This window comes from Impatiens glandulifera, chromosome 1 (genome assembly GCF_907164915.1).
Source record: "Impatiens glandulifera chromosome 1, dImpGla2.1, whole genome shotgun sequence".
Lineage (NCBI taxonomy): Eukaryota > Viridiplantae > Streptophyta > Magnoliopsida > Ericales > Balsaminaceae > Impatiens > Impatiens glandulifera.
Genome location: NC_061862.1, coordinates 70,477,121 through 70,490,897, shown reverse-complemented (window position 1 = coordinate 70,490,897; position 13,777 = coordinate 70,477,121). Strand labels below are relative to the sequence as shown.

Sequence of the window (13,777 nt, the reverse complement as noted above, 5' to 3'; positions counted from 1 at the left end):
GATCTGAATTAGTGGTTGGTTTGTTGAACATTTGAAAGTGTGAGGTCACAAGATGGAGGTCGAGTGGTGGGTGGTTTGTCGAGTTTGAGGTCAGAATTAGTGGTTGGTTTGGCGAGCATTTGAAAGTGTGAGGTCACGAGATAGAGATCGGGTGTTGGGTGGTTTGTCAAGTGTGAGGTCGGAATTAGTGGTTAGTTTGGCGAGCATTTGAATGTATGAGGTCACGAGATAGAGATCGGGCGGTGGGTGGTTTGTCGAGTGTGAGGTCAGAATTAGTGGTTGGTTTGGCGGGAATTTGAAAGTGTAAGGTCACAAGATGGAGGTCGGGTGGTGAGTGATTTGTCGAGTATGATGTCGAAATTAGTGGTTGGTTTGACGAGCATTCGAAAGTGTAAGATCACGAGATAAAGGTCGGGTGGTGGGTGGTTTATCGGCCGATGAGATAAAGAGACATATGAAAAATGTGAGTCACAAGACGATGGTTAATTGGGGGTGAGTGGTTAGTTTGACGTTGGATAAGAAGTCTGTGATCAATTGGGATTGGTTGTTGATTTGTTGAAGTGGGAGTAAAAGAGGGGTCGACTAAGATTGGTGAGTGGTTTGTCGAGGATAAAGAGGCATATGAAAAAATCTGAGTCACAAGATTATGGTCAGTAAGTGGTTTGTCGAGGAGATAAAGAGACATATGAAAAAATGTGAGTTACAAGATTAGGGTCAGTGGGTGGTTTGCCGAATGATAAAGAGGCATATGAAAACTTGTGAGTCACAAGATGAGAGTCAATTGGGGGTTAGTGGTTGAGTTTGATTAAAGATAAGAGGTGTGTCGTCAATTGATGTCGACTAAGACTTGATGGGTGGTTTTCTGAGGGAATAAAAGAGACATATAAAAAGGTGTGAGTCACAAGATAATGATCAATTAAAAGGTTAAGTGTGTGGCGAGGGGAAAAATATATGTTAACATTAAGTTTATATTAAACTTAATTTTTATGAACTATAATAAATTTTAAATTAATTAAATTTAAATAATATTAATTTTATCTAAAATTTTTATTGATAAATAATATTTTGTATATATATTATCAAATGCACGAGATGAATGAGAGTTTAGTTAATATATTTATAAGAATATATTTTCTTAGATGAAAATTTATTCAATATAAGAAATTAATAAAGAAAACCTACCCTCATTGCATAACCACTTCCAATATTGTTAATTCTGTATATTACATAACCACTTGAAGGTTAATACAATCTTAAATCAAATCAAACAACCCTAAATCTAATTAAGTTAGCCATTTAGATTCTATTATATAGTATAATTATCTAAGTTGCTACAATGATTTTATTTGTAAACAAGTATGTATTTAATTTTTTTTATCTCCACTAAATTTAGACTGCGTTAATAATTTTTTGTTTTGATTGGCTAGTTTTTTTCAAAATAAACTATCATGCAGAGTGTATAGAGTTCATAAAAATAGAAACTATATTTTCAAAAATATTTGTTTTTTAGTTTAATTTGCTAAAAAAATATTCAACAAGTGTATCTTATATGAATGGGAGTTAGCTTTCATGGGTCCACTTTCCATGTGTAATTTGGACAAGTGAAACTTCGTCCATCCCTTTATATCAATGATGAAATGATGAGATGAGCATGACATCATTACATAACTCGGTATATTAGTTAGGACTTATTGAAACAGGGTTATTTGAATAACTTTAAAAGAGAGAAAAAAATAATAATGGTTATAATATTGAAGAAATGATAATTATATTTAGTAAAAAGATTATAAAATGTATTATATATATAAATAAAATTAAAAAATAATAATTTAAAATAAAGAATATTTTAATTAATGAAATAAGTGATGTGATTTATGATAAATAATTATTAGAAAATTAATTTTGTATAGATTAAATAAAAAATCTTCGCTTTAAATTTGAAATATTGCATTTTATAATATTATGATAGAAATAATATATATGGTTATATGAACATTGATATTTTTTTTAAAATCTTAGTAAATTTTTCTGTATTATGACTCCTTGAATAATTAATTTCGTTATATTTGGAGTGTTTTTTAACTATAAAATCATTTTGATTGAGGATGTACCATTATATAATGTATAAAGTTTGTATAACTTTTTTTAGATGGTTGCAAATAACAAATTATTTTTTAATATATATATATATATATAAAATAAAATAAAAAGTAATGGGGAATAGAAAAATATGTAAAATATAAAAAACACCACTCCCCATCCTCATGATTACAACCACCACACAATAATGAAGTTTAACATTTAATCATGTTAATTATATAAATCCATCGAATTATCTTTTTTAGAAATAACAAATAGATACATTAATGCAACACAATTTGTAATAATGAGGTGTGTTATCATTATTTCGTTTAAAAATGATAAACATATATCAAAGATCTTTTTGCAAAGATGGATTTTTCCATTATTTATCAATATTGTATTCATTTGTTTGTTTCACCAGATCTTGTCCTCAAATTATATTGTTTTTAACCAAATTCATTTCATAAAAAAGTTTAAAAAATAATAACAATAAATAAAAAATCCCAACATTGAACCAACCGAAGATCACAAAAAAATAAAAATAAATAAATAAATAAAAAGAGGTTAGAAACAAGCTAACTTAGTAAATGCTAATTAGGTTAGCCCTAAATACTAATTAGGGTTGGCATTGTCCTAATAGTTAAATCTATTTTATTTAAAAAATAAAGTAAAGAAGTATCTCTCAAATCCGCAATATATAATGACTTAAATATATATAAATAATAGTTTATTTTTAAAATTTATAAATAAATAAAATACTCTGCTAGGCTTAAAAATAGATATTAATAAAGTTTTTTTTATTGGATTTTAACTTATTATTACTCCATATTCTTAGCATATGTTTTTATGCTTGAATACAATGACTAAGATGAAATAATTTTTTTTGTAAAGAACACTTCTAATGTTCTTCAACAATTTGCACATAATCTGATAAGAATAATTATTGATATAAAAATGATAGAAGGTGTACAAATGTTCGAAATGTTTATTTCTTTGTAAGAATGATTTTAAAATAAAGAGTCTCAAATGAAAACCTAACCAAATTTGGATAAGAACAAGATTTTATTCGTCTTAAAAAACAATTTGTTAGTTTGAGAAAATGGTTAGATTAAGGGCTCAGCCCATCCCGAAAAAAAATTACAATAATATATGACATAATTCTTTAATTTTTTGATTTTTTTTCAATTTAGTTCACTATTTGTTTATATAATTCATAAAAAAAATTAAGAAAAACTTACGTTTATTTACTTGTTTGATTTATAATTTTTCTATTATTTTTTTAAAGTTCACCCTAAATATTTTTTAAGCCGACCCCAACTCGAATTTTTGGATTCGCCGTAAACCCAATGCAAGAGGAAAATGTCATTAAAAGAAAAACTCTTTCCAACAAAATTTCCAAAAAGTTCATGAACAATAAAGTATGATTGATAAATCCATTTATGTTTCATTGAAGAGTCATCAAATATAAAATTGAAAAGTATTATAGAATGTGTGACTCACTTTTGAAAAGTTCTAAATAAGCTTTAAGACCAAGATGAAAAAGTCTAGATGGAATCATAATTTATTTGCTTTTATATGTTTTATTAGGAATATTCTAAATGAATGCAAACGAATTGTTCTAATTGTATTTAATAAGTCATATAATGTTAACTCAGTTTTCAAAATTGACAAGCTATCACAAAATTTAAATTATGTCATACACAAATGGATTTAAAACTAAAAAAACCATTAATTTTTTTCAAATTGATAGAACATGCCTATATATATTACAATCTTGTCAAATATTTTTTATTTATTTTTCACCACTTTGATAAAAACAAAATGGATAAAAGAAAGGCTCAATAAGTTTCTCAACTATTGTTTTCTCAAAGAAAAAAATAGCGTCGGTTGTCAAATTGGGCTGGCCCATATTGAGACGAGGTGGGCCGGAAGAGGATGGTTTGGCCCAGACAGACAGGTGCAGAGCCACAAGCTCCTAATGGGCCCAATACCCACTGCAATAATTTGTTCACACTTTCATTCTCACATGAAACTGACAACACCAAAATCTCATATAGTTTTAAATATATAGATAAAATAAATATAGTTGAGTTGATTAGTTAAATTATAGGATTGATTAATGAAATGATTTATGATGGAATGTTATATTATTTAATACTATACTCAAATATCCATATTGGGTTATTAGACCATCAGGGACGAATACATATAGGGGCTCGGTGGACTGAAGCGCACCTTGAAATTTATTTTTTTTACTGTTAAAATGTGACATTACCTCTTAATTATTAAAAAAATTCAATAGAATTCACTATTTTATTTATTTAATTATTAAAAAAAATGATAAAACTTACATTTATTTACCTGTTTTCTTCAAAAAAAAAAAAAATCGTTTTTTACTTTAACTCACCTTAAAAAAAATTTAAGCTCACCCCACCGCCGAATCCTGGATCCGTCCCTGTAAACAAGGTTATTTCAAAATAACATTTATGAGACGGTTTGATGTTAGTTATTTGATAGAGCTTTTATTGGGTTTTTTTAAAGAAAAAAAAAATGAAGAAGCAAGTTTTTTTTAGTTTTTCTTTTTTAATTATAATAATTTTTTCTGTATTTAAAATTTAAATTTTTTAAAAATAAAATAATAATATTTTATTTTTATTTAATGAATTAAATGATTAAAAACAAATATAGTAAAAGATGTGAGTTTTGAATATATATATATATATATATATATATATATATATATATAATAATAATAATAATAATAATAATAATATTAAAGTATGCCCAAAATTGATAATTGATAGTACCCAACCTTGACGTGAAATCTGTCAAATAGATAACATGGGATGTTTCCTTTCTATTAAAATATAAACAAAAACAACTCCCAAAATTTTTGAAAAGAAACATTTGACCCTCTAATAATCTAAAACTCCGATTCTAAAGTTTAATGGGAAAATATCTAATAAAAAAAAAATCGAAAATACTTATTTAGATATCTTAGTTAAATATATATTTTAAAAATATAGTTCAGCTTTAATTTTAAATATTTTCAAACATAGAACAATTAGAATTGTAAGTTAAGATAGACAATATGTCAATAATCAATCTTCAGCTTATATTTTTATGTTTTTGAAGATATTTGCATAATACAATTTTTTTTATTGTTTAGTTTGACATAGTTGGAGTTTGGATTATTTAAATATTTTTAAATAATTCATTATTTTTTACTTATTTTATCATCAAATAAAATATTAATATATATTTATTAAATTATTATTTTTATTACATATTATTAATATTCTTTAAACTTTATCACCCAATAATTAAAAATTTTATAATATCTAACTCAAAAAAATTATTTGAATAACTTAAATTCAAACAATAACATATGCACTTCCTTCTTCTTTTTTCTTTTTTCTCAATCATGGTTTCCTTTTCTTTCTTTCTTTTTTTTTTTTTTTTTTTTTTTTTTTAATGCTTTTGGTTGCCTTTTTCTTCTTTCTATTTTTTTTTATCCCAAAAAGGTTAAAATGTATTTGTAGTGTTTTGTGTTTCCATTCTATGTTTCTCACAGGCTTTATCTCAATGACTCAATGTTTGTCCTAAACTTTTTAAAAGAAAATTGAAAAAAAAAAAAAACATTATTTAATGCATAGACATGAAAGAAGATATAGTTAGATTAAAAACACAATAAAAGGATAAAAGTATAACCAAACTCTTTCCACTTTACAAAATACATAAAAACAAGCAAATATTTCTAATTTATCAAAATTTTCTTAGAGAGCTTGCAAGTTGATAACATGCATTTGAATTTTAAATTTGATTGATTTAAAAAAGTGAAAAACAAAATATTGTAACTCAAAATGATAAATTTATTATTATTTTTATATTTTACTATATACATTATTTTTAACTCACAAAAATATCTTATATATAAATAGTCATACTTTAATAAATTAAAAAATATATATAATTTATTTTTTTATTAAGTTAAAATGTATAGACATCACCAAGACCTACAAAACTAATATAAGATGTTTAATTGAAAACTAAATTCAAAATCTTAGATCAATTAGACTAATGTTCAATTGAGTTACCTAATATATTTCAAAAAAGAATGAGTTATAAAAAATAAATAAAAGGAAAAAAGAAATTGTTTGGAATCCAAATTTAAATGCCAACCATAGAAATTAAAGAGTTTGGACTTTTTTCTTCCTAGGGAAATGCTAATGAAAGCTGTCACCCACTTTGATCATCATGCATTTACAAATTGAATATATTAATTATTTCTTTCCATTTAAAAAAAAGTTAAAATAAAACTGATATATTACTATTTTTATAAATTTAAGTGTGATTTTTTTTTTTTTTGTATTTGTAACCATTATTATTTCTAAATAATATTTATCTAAATTATTATATGATTGTTTTAGTAGTTTGTTATACAAAATACTTTGTAAATTAATATTTGATATTTTTAAATCATTAAATATTTTGCAAACATATTAATTGGGTGAAAAAATTTAATTTAATTAGTTTATAACTAGATCTGCAACTACATGAATTTGAGTGTGGACAAAAATTAATAAATTGATATAATCTAATTGGAGATAATTGAATTAGTTTAATAATGAGGTTATTTCAAACATTTAAAGTCGAAGAAAACTGTATTCAACTTGTATTATTAAATTTGTTGATATATAATAATTAATGTATAATAAATAGTTTTTAAATTTTAGTGTTATATATAAAAATGTCACAATTAAATAAATAATCTAGTAGTTTTGTTAATCGAATTAGGTATAGAAAGATATTATAATTATAGAGACTTTGTTATATTAAGTTTTAGTTTTGGTAGGACGCAAACAGGTGTCATCGTCTGAACAAGACGTTATGTGTTGTCAACATATGAATAGTTTTCATTGGAGGTATGGCTACAAATTGTTCGCTAAGATGATTTCATATAATTTTTGTTGGGAAAAACTTTGAGAGTTAAAAATTCCATCAAATATCTCGTTTTTTAGATGAAGCGTTATTTGCGGTGAAATTCTAATAGGTGATATGTGCATGACAAATGTTATATTATGGTTTGTCGTATGTGTCACGAAGAGATTAAATCGACAACTCACTTACTTTTATATTGTGGATGAGTGACTATATTTAGAGTTTTTTACACTATGGAAGGGTGTGACTAGTATTTGGAGTGTTACTAAGATTCATTGAGTGATGTATTTGGGTAGTTGTTAATAATTTTTTAATTAATGCGACTGATATGACAAACCTACATATTTTGGTTATCATCCCAATTAGTTTTTGGTGGACTATTTGGTTGGAAAAAAATTGTCGAACTTTCAACGATCATAGTCGTCCGAAGCGTATCATTCATAATACCATTATTATGACATGATCGATTTCATCTGAAAGTGTTTTGAGTTTAAACGGGAAACATGTTTGTGGGTGTCATATTAGTTCTCTTTTAATTCTAAAAATAATTCTATTACTATAACGATTTATAAAATTCGTTCAGAAAAGTTAGTAGAGTCTGGGAGGTTAATCGTTCTTATCGAAGATTTACGATCTCGATAACTTATTTAGTACCGTTTTTTTAATGTAATATTTTGATGTTGTGCTTAAACTTACCGGATATTTTTCATTTGTAATATACCTGAACATTTAAAATATATATTAAATAAATTTAAAATATTTGACATTTTCAATTTGAAAAAATATATAAAACTACTCTAAATTATATTAAAATAAATCCATTTCTATACATTTAAAATGAATTCTCATCAAATTCCTCATATAAATCATATCATCCATCATCTCTCTCTCTCATAGATACACATTACAACTTATCCATTCCAAATCATATTCTCTTCAAAATCCAAGAAACAAACTTTGAACCCATTATTAAACCTGTAATATTTTTTTCCATGGCCTCATCAGTACCATCGTCTTCCCTGTTTATCCTATGTCTCATGTCTCTCTATATTCTTCTTATCCATGATCATCACACTCAACTGACTCAAGCCAGTAAAATCCAGGTGACTATAGTTTTTCATAACCCCTTCATCATCAAGAAACCTGCATCTGATCATCATGAATGAATGTGTTTATGCAGATGGATGAACTCTTGGAAACAGATCAAACCATTGTGGATCTCTCCCCTGTTCCTAATAATCAATCCATAGGTAAATAAAATGGATTTGTTTGTTTTTCAGTTTTTATTATTGGGTTATTAATGATCATGTGTGGTAAATAAAACTGCTTGATATATGTTGATGATGAAGATTGTGATTGGGCTTGTGGAGAAAGATGTAAAGATTCATCAAGACCCAACCTTTGCAAGAGGGCTTGTGGGACTTGTTGTATAAGGTGCGGTTGTGTTCCTCCGGGTACTTATGGTAATTATGAATCCTGCCCTTGTTACTTCAGCCAAACCACTCATGATGGAGCTCGCAAGTGCCCTTAACTTGATCCCTTATGATCATATGATGTGAATTGTTCTTCTTCTTTCTTCTATATTAATTAAGATAGTTGAAGTGCAAAAGTTGTCACTAAATAATAAAAAATTGCAAGTTCAATTCTCGAGTTTAATTTACATTAATAACATCTTAATTAAAAACAAGAAAAAAAATTTAAAATGAGTATTTTAAATTTAAGGGCTTATAAATATTTAACTATAAACTTTGGGGACTAGTTTAGTATATTTTCCTATACAATTGATTTATTTTTATTCTCATCAATCAAAATGATTGACTACATTTGATTTTTTTTTTTTTAATTGAGCTTATTTAATTAACTATAAGCTTTTTTTTACTCTTTGAATTGATTTTTTAAATTTTATTTTTTAAATATGATTAGTCATATTTGTTAGAAAAAGTTGTTTAATTTTTTTATAACTTGATCTAAATATTTATAAAAAAATCAAATTTCTTATTCACTTCTTACATTAAAAAGAAATTCATTTATTTTAATCACATCTTTTATACCAAATAAAAGTAAAATTACTTCACTTTTTACTTTGATAATTTTCACAAGTAATTGAAATGGTTATCCTATCAAAATACTAGTTTTTAAATAACCAATATTTATAATTTGATTAAGTTTGTTTGATTGTCTTTTAAATTTTTATAAATTTTACAGAAGTTCCAAGTTGAAAAACATCAAAAGTTTACCATTAATTTGATAAGTTAAGAATGACTTAATGGAGCTAATTAAGTTATAGTGTAACAAAGATAATTTTATAATTTAAAATTAATGAAATTATGTCAATATAATTAAGGTAAAAAATGATTTTGTTACTATCCTTCTTGACATTGCATATAAATTTGGCACCTCAAGTTTCTTCATTGTTGATTAGTAAAATAGTTTAAATACATTTTTCAAAATATTTTTACATTTTATTAAATTAATTTAAATATAAAGTGTATTTATTTATTTGGGATTCAATATATTTTACAAGTTGAAGTTATTTGACATTTAATATCCATTAAATATAAATTTTAGTCTTATTAAACATACTTCTTTTAAATTTAATTACAACTGGAAAACCTATTAACTAAATCAAGTTCAAATAACCCATAGTTCAAGATAATTGAGGATGCTGAGATGATTGAGAACCATGATTTATCGTGAGTTTATTTTTTAATAGACTTTTGCACTCACATGGAAAGTTCCATATACAAATTTCAAGATTTATAAAATGATTATCATGATTATAGGATATGACAAATCCAGAATTTAAAATTTATCCGGGTTAAAAAAATTTCACAAAATTTATCAGGGTTAGATTGATAATATATTAGGCAAATAAACAAAATAAACATATTCAGAATTTAAAATATATCTGGGCTAAAAACTTTTTACAAAATCTATCAGGGTTAGCAAATAAACAAAATAAACATAGTTTACCATTGTTATTCCCTTTTAGTGACAAAAAACTATCCGTAACGACGATATTTTTCATCGTTATTGACATATATATAATATTTTAGACAACCCGAGTAGCCTTGTACATAAATCTGTCATTGCTCTTGATAATTCTGGACCACTATTATGACAATTGTCGGGTATATTATTTTGGTTGGAGTGTAATCATAAGACTATGCAGAGAAAGTCTCTTCGCGTACGAGTTTATTCGAGTTTTCTCTCCTTAAAGCTTTTATGAGTCTATGTAAAAACTCTTGGTGCTGGACATTTTTTATTCTTGATGGGATCTTTTCAAAGATCTTATACTACATCAGTTTTTTTTTTTGTTTTTTTTTTATTTTCTTTTATGTGTATTGTCTCATTTTTTTTCTATTACTTTAATAAAAAAAAGAGACTTATCAAAAAAAAAATTTAATTGGATTCACTTTAAAAATAAATGCAATTAATAATTTTTAGTTATTAAATTAATTTTTAGGTACTTAAAAACTGGCATGTTTATCTAAAAAATCATAAACTAATTTTTTTTTAATCTAAAATGGTGAGTGAGGTCCAGCAACAACACAAAGGAAAAAAAAATTGTTTAAAAGGCCGATTTGTTTATTCCAAAAATAATGGGCCGATACGATAGCTCTGGCTCTGAGTTGCCATTTTTCTTACAATAAACGACTCCCAACGGCTAGTTTTTTTGTCAACAGCCACGCCGCTCCTTATAACGGTAACATCACAGTTTGAATCGTCTTCCTTATAAACCCTTCTCTCAACTATCTCTCTACCAGTTTTCTGTGCTTCAATCAATTCCTCCAATCTTCTATTCTTTTCTTCTTCATATTTTCTATTACATTTTCTTTTTGTCAAAAATTCTCATGGAAACTCCATCATCTGTAAGAATGTCCACAAGATCGCATACCAAAGCCGCCGCCTCCGCCTTGTCTGGAACAAGTTAGTATTCAGATCTGATAATTACTTAACTGATTCCTTGATTCTCTTTTGAACCAGCGACTAACTCAATGTCTTCCTTCTTTTCTTTTTCTCAGAGAAATTTGAAGAATCGAAACAAAAGAAAACTGGGCTGTTCGACATAACAAATGATTCTCCCATTGTGGGTCTTGCTGCCGGAAGCTTAAAAACTCCGTCTTCTGATATGTCTAGGAAGAGGAACGTCAATCGATGTTGGGAAATTAGAACTCCTGGATCTGGTGAAGCTTTATTGAGAGGTCAAGTTAAGACCCTTTTGCAGAAAGTGGAAGAAGAAGCGGAGATAACTAAGATCTCACTTAATTTCCATGGATTCGTCATGAACTCTACTTCTTCGGGTATTGTAGCTCCAGCCAATACCCCTCAAGTTCCACGCCTTTTAGATCAGGACAGCTTCAAAGATGCTTGCTTTGGTTCAGTCACGATTTCACCTGTCAAAGAAAATTCCAAGATCTCTAAGGTTTGATCTGGGTTCTTTTGAAATAAAGTTTCTTTTTTACCCAGTACAAAACTTGATTGATTTTTCTTCTTCTGTTGTTTACACAGTGGGTGAGTGAGATATTTGATGAAGGAAAGAAGCAGGATGGTTCTGACATAGTTAGTAGATCATTGCTTTCTGAATTTTCAGACAAAGCAGAAGGTTATTCATCATCAGAAACAGGAATCAAGACTCCATCATCAACATCAGAGGATGACAATTCTTCTGTTTGGTCTCTTCAAGTGAACGCAAGCATTAGGGATGATGAAGAAGAAGAAGAAGAAGATGATTACTACGAAGAAGAGCTTCTCGACGAGCTGTGCAAAGGGATAAGCAAGATGAAGGTAGGCGGAATGCACACCAGATTTGTATACGACAGTGAGGATGAGCTGGTGAAGGAAGAAAAAGAGGCTGTGGCTGAAGGTGTATTGAAGTTGAAGGGTTTGCCGACTCCTCAAGGGAAACACCTGCGTTTCCCACAAGAGGAAGACGAAGAAGAGAAAGGAAATTGAATGGGAGATTTGTGTTTTTTGTTCTTTTTCATTTTTACTTGTTAAAGGGATCATAGTTGCCATATGGTCACAATTGGGGATATTGATAAACATGTTTTTCCTTGTTATTTCTTGGGCAACCTTAAAAATTGAAAAATCCGAAGAATTTATGAAATCGAAAATACACATAAAACGAAATGCAGCTGTATATTCTACAAAACTCCACTTATTTCGATTGTTCAGAATTCCTCAGAAGTTTAGGTATTTACATGGTTTTATGTTGGCTTAGATGATGATGATGGTCAGTTTTCAAGTTCAGTTCGCCTTGAACCACCAATAACCTTGAAATCCTATGAGCAACAGAGATCAGTTGAACTGCCATATATAATGCTTGATGACAGTCAGCAGCTAAAACAAGGTGTTTTTGCACAAAACCTATTATGGGTATTTTAGTGTTTTTCAACTGTAAGTAAATTTTCCTTTTTTATTTTCACTGTTTTTTGATTCTTTAAGTGATTACAAGATTTATCCGGTGAAGCATATTGTTTCAAGTCTAGAGAAAGACTTGATTAATTCTTTTGGAAATGTGAGGACCTGAAGTGAAGCCTTTGGAAGAAACCTTTTCTATGGGTTGTTTTTTTTTTGTGTGTGTATTGTCTGATATGCCCTTTGAATTGTTGGTGAAAAGATAAGACTGCCCTTTGAATTTCCTTGGAGTTATGAAGGGAAAAAACCATGTTTATTTTGATGAGGTTGTTTGAGGAATGGTTTATTAAGAAAGAAACCTATTTGATAAGGAATAGGAGATAATCGGGATTTTTATGTATCGTCTAATATGCCATTTGAATTGTTGGTGAAAAGACAAGATTGTCCTTTGAATTTGTCTTGTATTTGTGAAGGAAAAACGTGTTTACTTTGATGAGGTTGTTTGAGGAATGGTTTCGTAAGAAAGAAACCTATTTGACAAGGAATATAAGATAATCAGTTTGGTGTAATTCTCCAATATGCCCTTTAAAGTATTGGTGAAAAAACAAGACTGCCCTTGAATTTCTTTAGAGTTATGAAGGGAAAACTGTGGTTTATTTTGATGAGTTTCTTTGAGGAATGATAATCGGGGTTTTGGTATATTTTCCAATATGCCCTTTTATTGTAAATATCAAATACAACATATTTTTTATTTATTTATATTATTTTTAAATATTTTCTAACATTTGTCTAATTTTCTATTAAAATAATAATAATTTTATTGACTTATTATTTTTTAAAATAAATTTATTAAGTTTTTTTTTTTAATTTCATATTTTATTAAATATTGTGATGCTTCTATATGTTTTAAAGATAAATGTGAATTATTTTTTAAGATTTATATGTTTTTATATAAGTTCATGATATATTTTTTTTTATCATAACTATCTTATCAAATTTTTATAAATTTAAATATTTGGATGAATATGTTATTTATGGGAGTTAGATGATGAATCTTATTTATATATTTTTCTATCAATGAATGTTAATTTTTTTTTTCATGTTTATTTTGTTTGTAAATGTTAGATGAATAGATTGCATAATTTTTAGAAGAGGTGAGATACTTCAAATCTTGACTAGATATAAAAGTATTTCATAGAAAAAAAACAAATCAAAATTCCAATAAAAATAAATAAATTTATTTGACTTAAAACCCATGAATCAAAGTATTTAATTATTTTTTAATTGTAAACTTTTATGTTAAATTTATGATTGGTTGTTTTAATTAATGTATTCTAAATTAACATGTAATTAAACTATATGAAAACAAGCCTACTAATCTATATATATATAT

General features: G+C 26.8%; 2 protein-coding genes across 2 annotated transcripts; both read left to right on the top strand.

Annotated features, from left to right (window-relative positions):
* The first annotated feature begins 7,914 nt into the window (after window positions 1–7,914).
* Window positions 7,915–8,641, top strand: LOC124922270 (gibberellin-regulated protein 11-like). The gene is made up of 3 exons (XM_047463004.1): window positions 7,915–8,126; window positions 8,204–8,273; window positions 8,373–8,641. The coding sequence occupies exons 1-3, from the start codon at window positions 8,016–8,018 to the stop codon at window positions 8,552–8,554; spliced, it is 363 nt and encodes a 120-aa protein (XP_047318960.1). The 5' UTR covers window positions 7,915–8,015; the 3' UTR covers window positions 8,555–8,641.
* Window positions 8,642–10,778: 2,137 nt separating this feature from the next.
* LOC124921658 lies at window positions 10,779–12,090 on the top strand. The gene is made up of 3 exons (XM_047462342.1): window positions 10,779–10,953; window positions 11,049–11,449; window positions 11,536–12,090. The coding sequence occupies exons 1-3, from the start codon at window positions 10,878–10,880 to the stop codon at window positions 11,977–11,979; spliced, it is 921 nt and encodes a 306-aa protein (XP_047318298.1). The 5' UTR covers window positions 10,779–10,877; the 3' UTR covers window positions 11,980–12,090.
* The last annotated feature ends 1,687 nt before the right edge of the window (window positions 12,091–13,777 follow it).

Bases quoted from the DNA above. Each gene is read 5' to 3' on its own strand.
- LOC124922270 (XM_047463004.1), top strand. From the start codon at position 8,016: ATGGCCTCATCAGTACCATCGTCTTCCCTGTTTATCCTATGTCTCATG. The intron at 8,127-8,203 runs GTGACTATAGTT...GTGTTTATGCAG, and splicing joins CTCAAGCCAGTAAAATCCAG to ATGGATGAACTCTTGGAAAC. The intron at 8,274-8,372 runs GTAAATAAAATG...TTGATGATGAAG, and splicing joins TCCTAATAATCAATCCATAG to ATTGTGATTGGGCTTGTGGA.
- LOC124921658 (XM_047462342.1), top strand. From the start codon at position 10,878: ATGGAAACTCCATCATCTGTAAGAATGTCCACAAGATCGCATACCAAA. The intron at 10,954-11,048 runs GTTAGTATTCAG...TCTTTTTCTCAG, and splicing joins CTCCGCCTTGTCTGGAACAA to AGAAATTTGAAGAATCGAAA. The intron at 11,450-11,535 runs GTTTGATCTGGG...TTGTTTACACAG, and splicing joins AAAATTCCAAGATCTCTAAG to TGGGTGAGTGAGATATTTGA.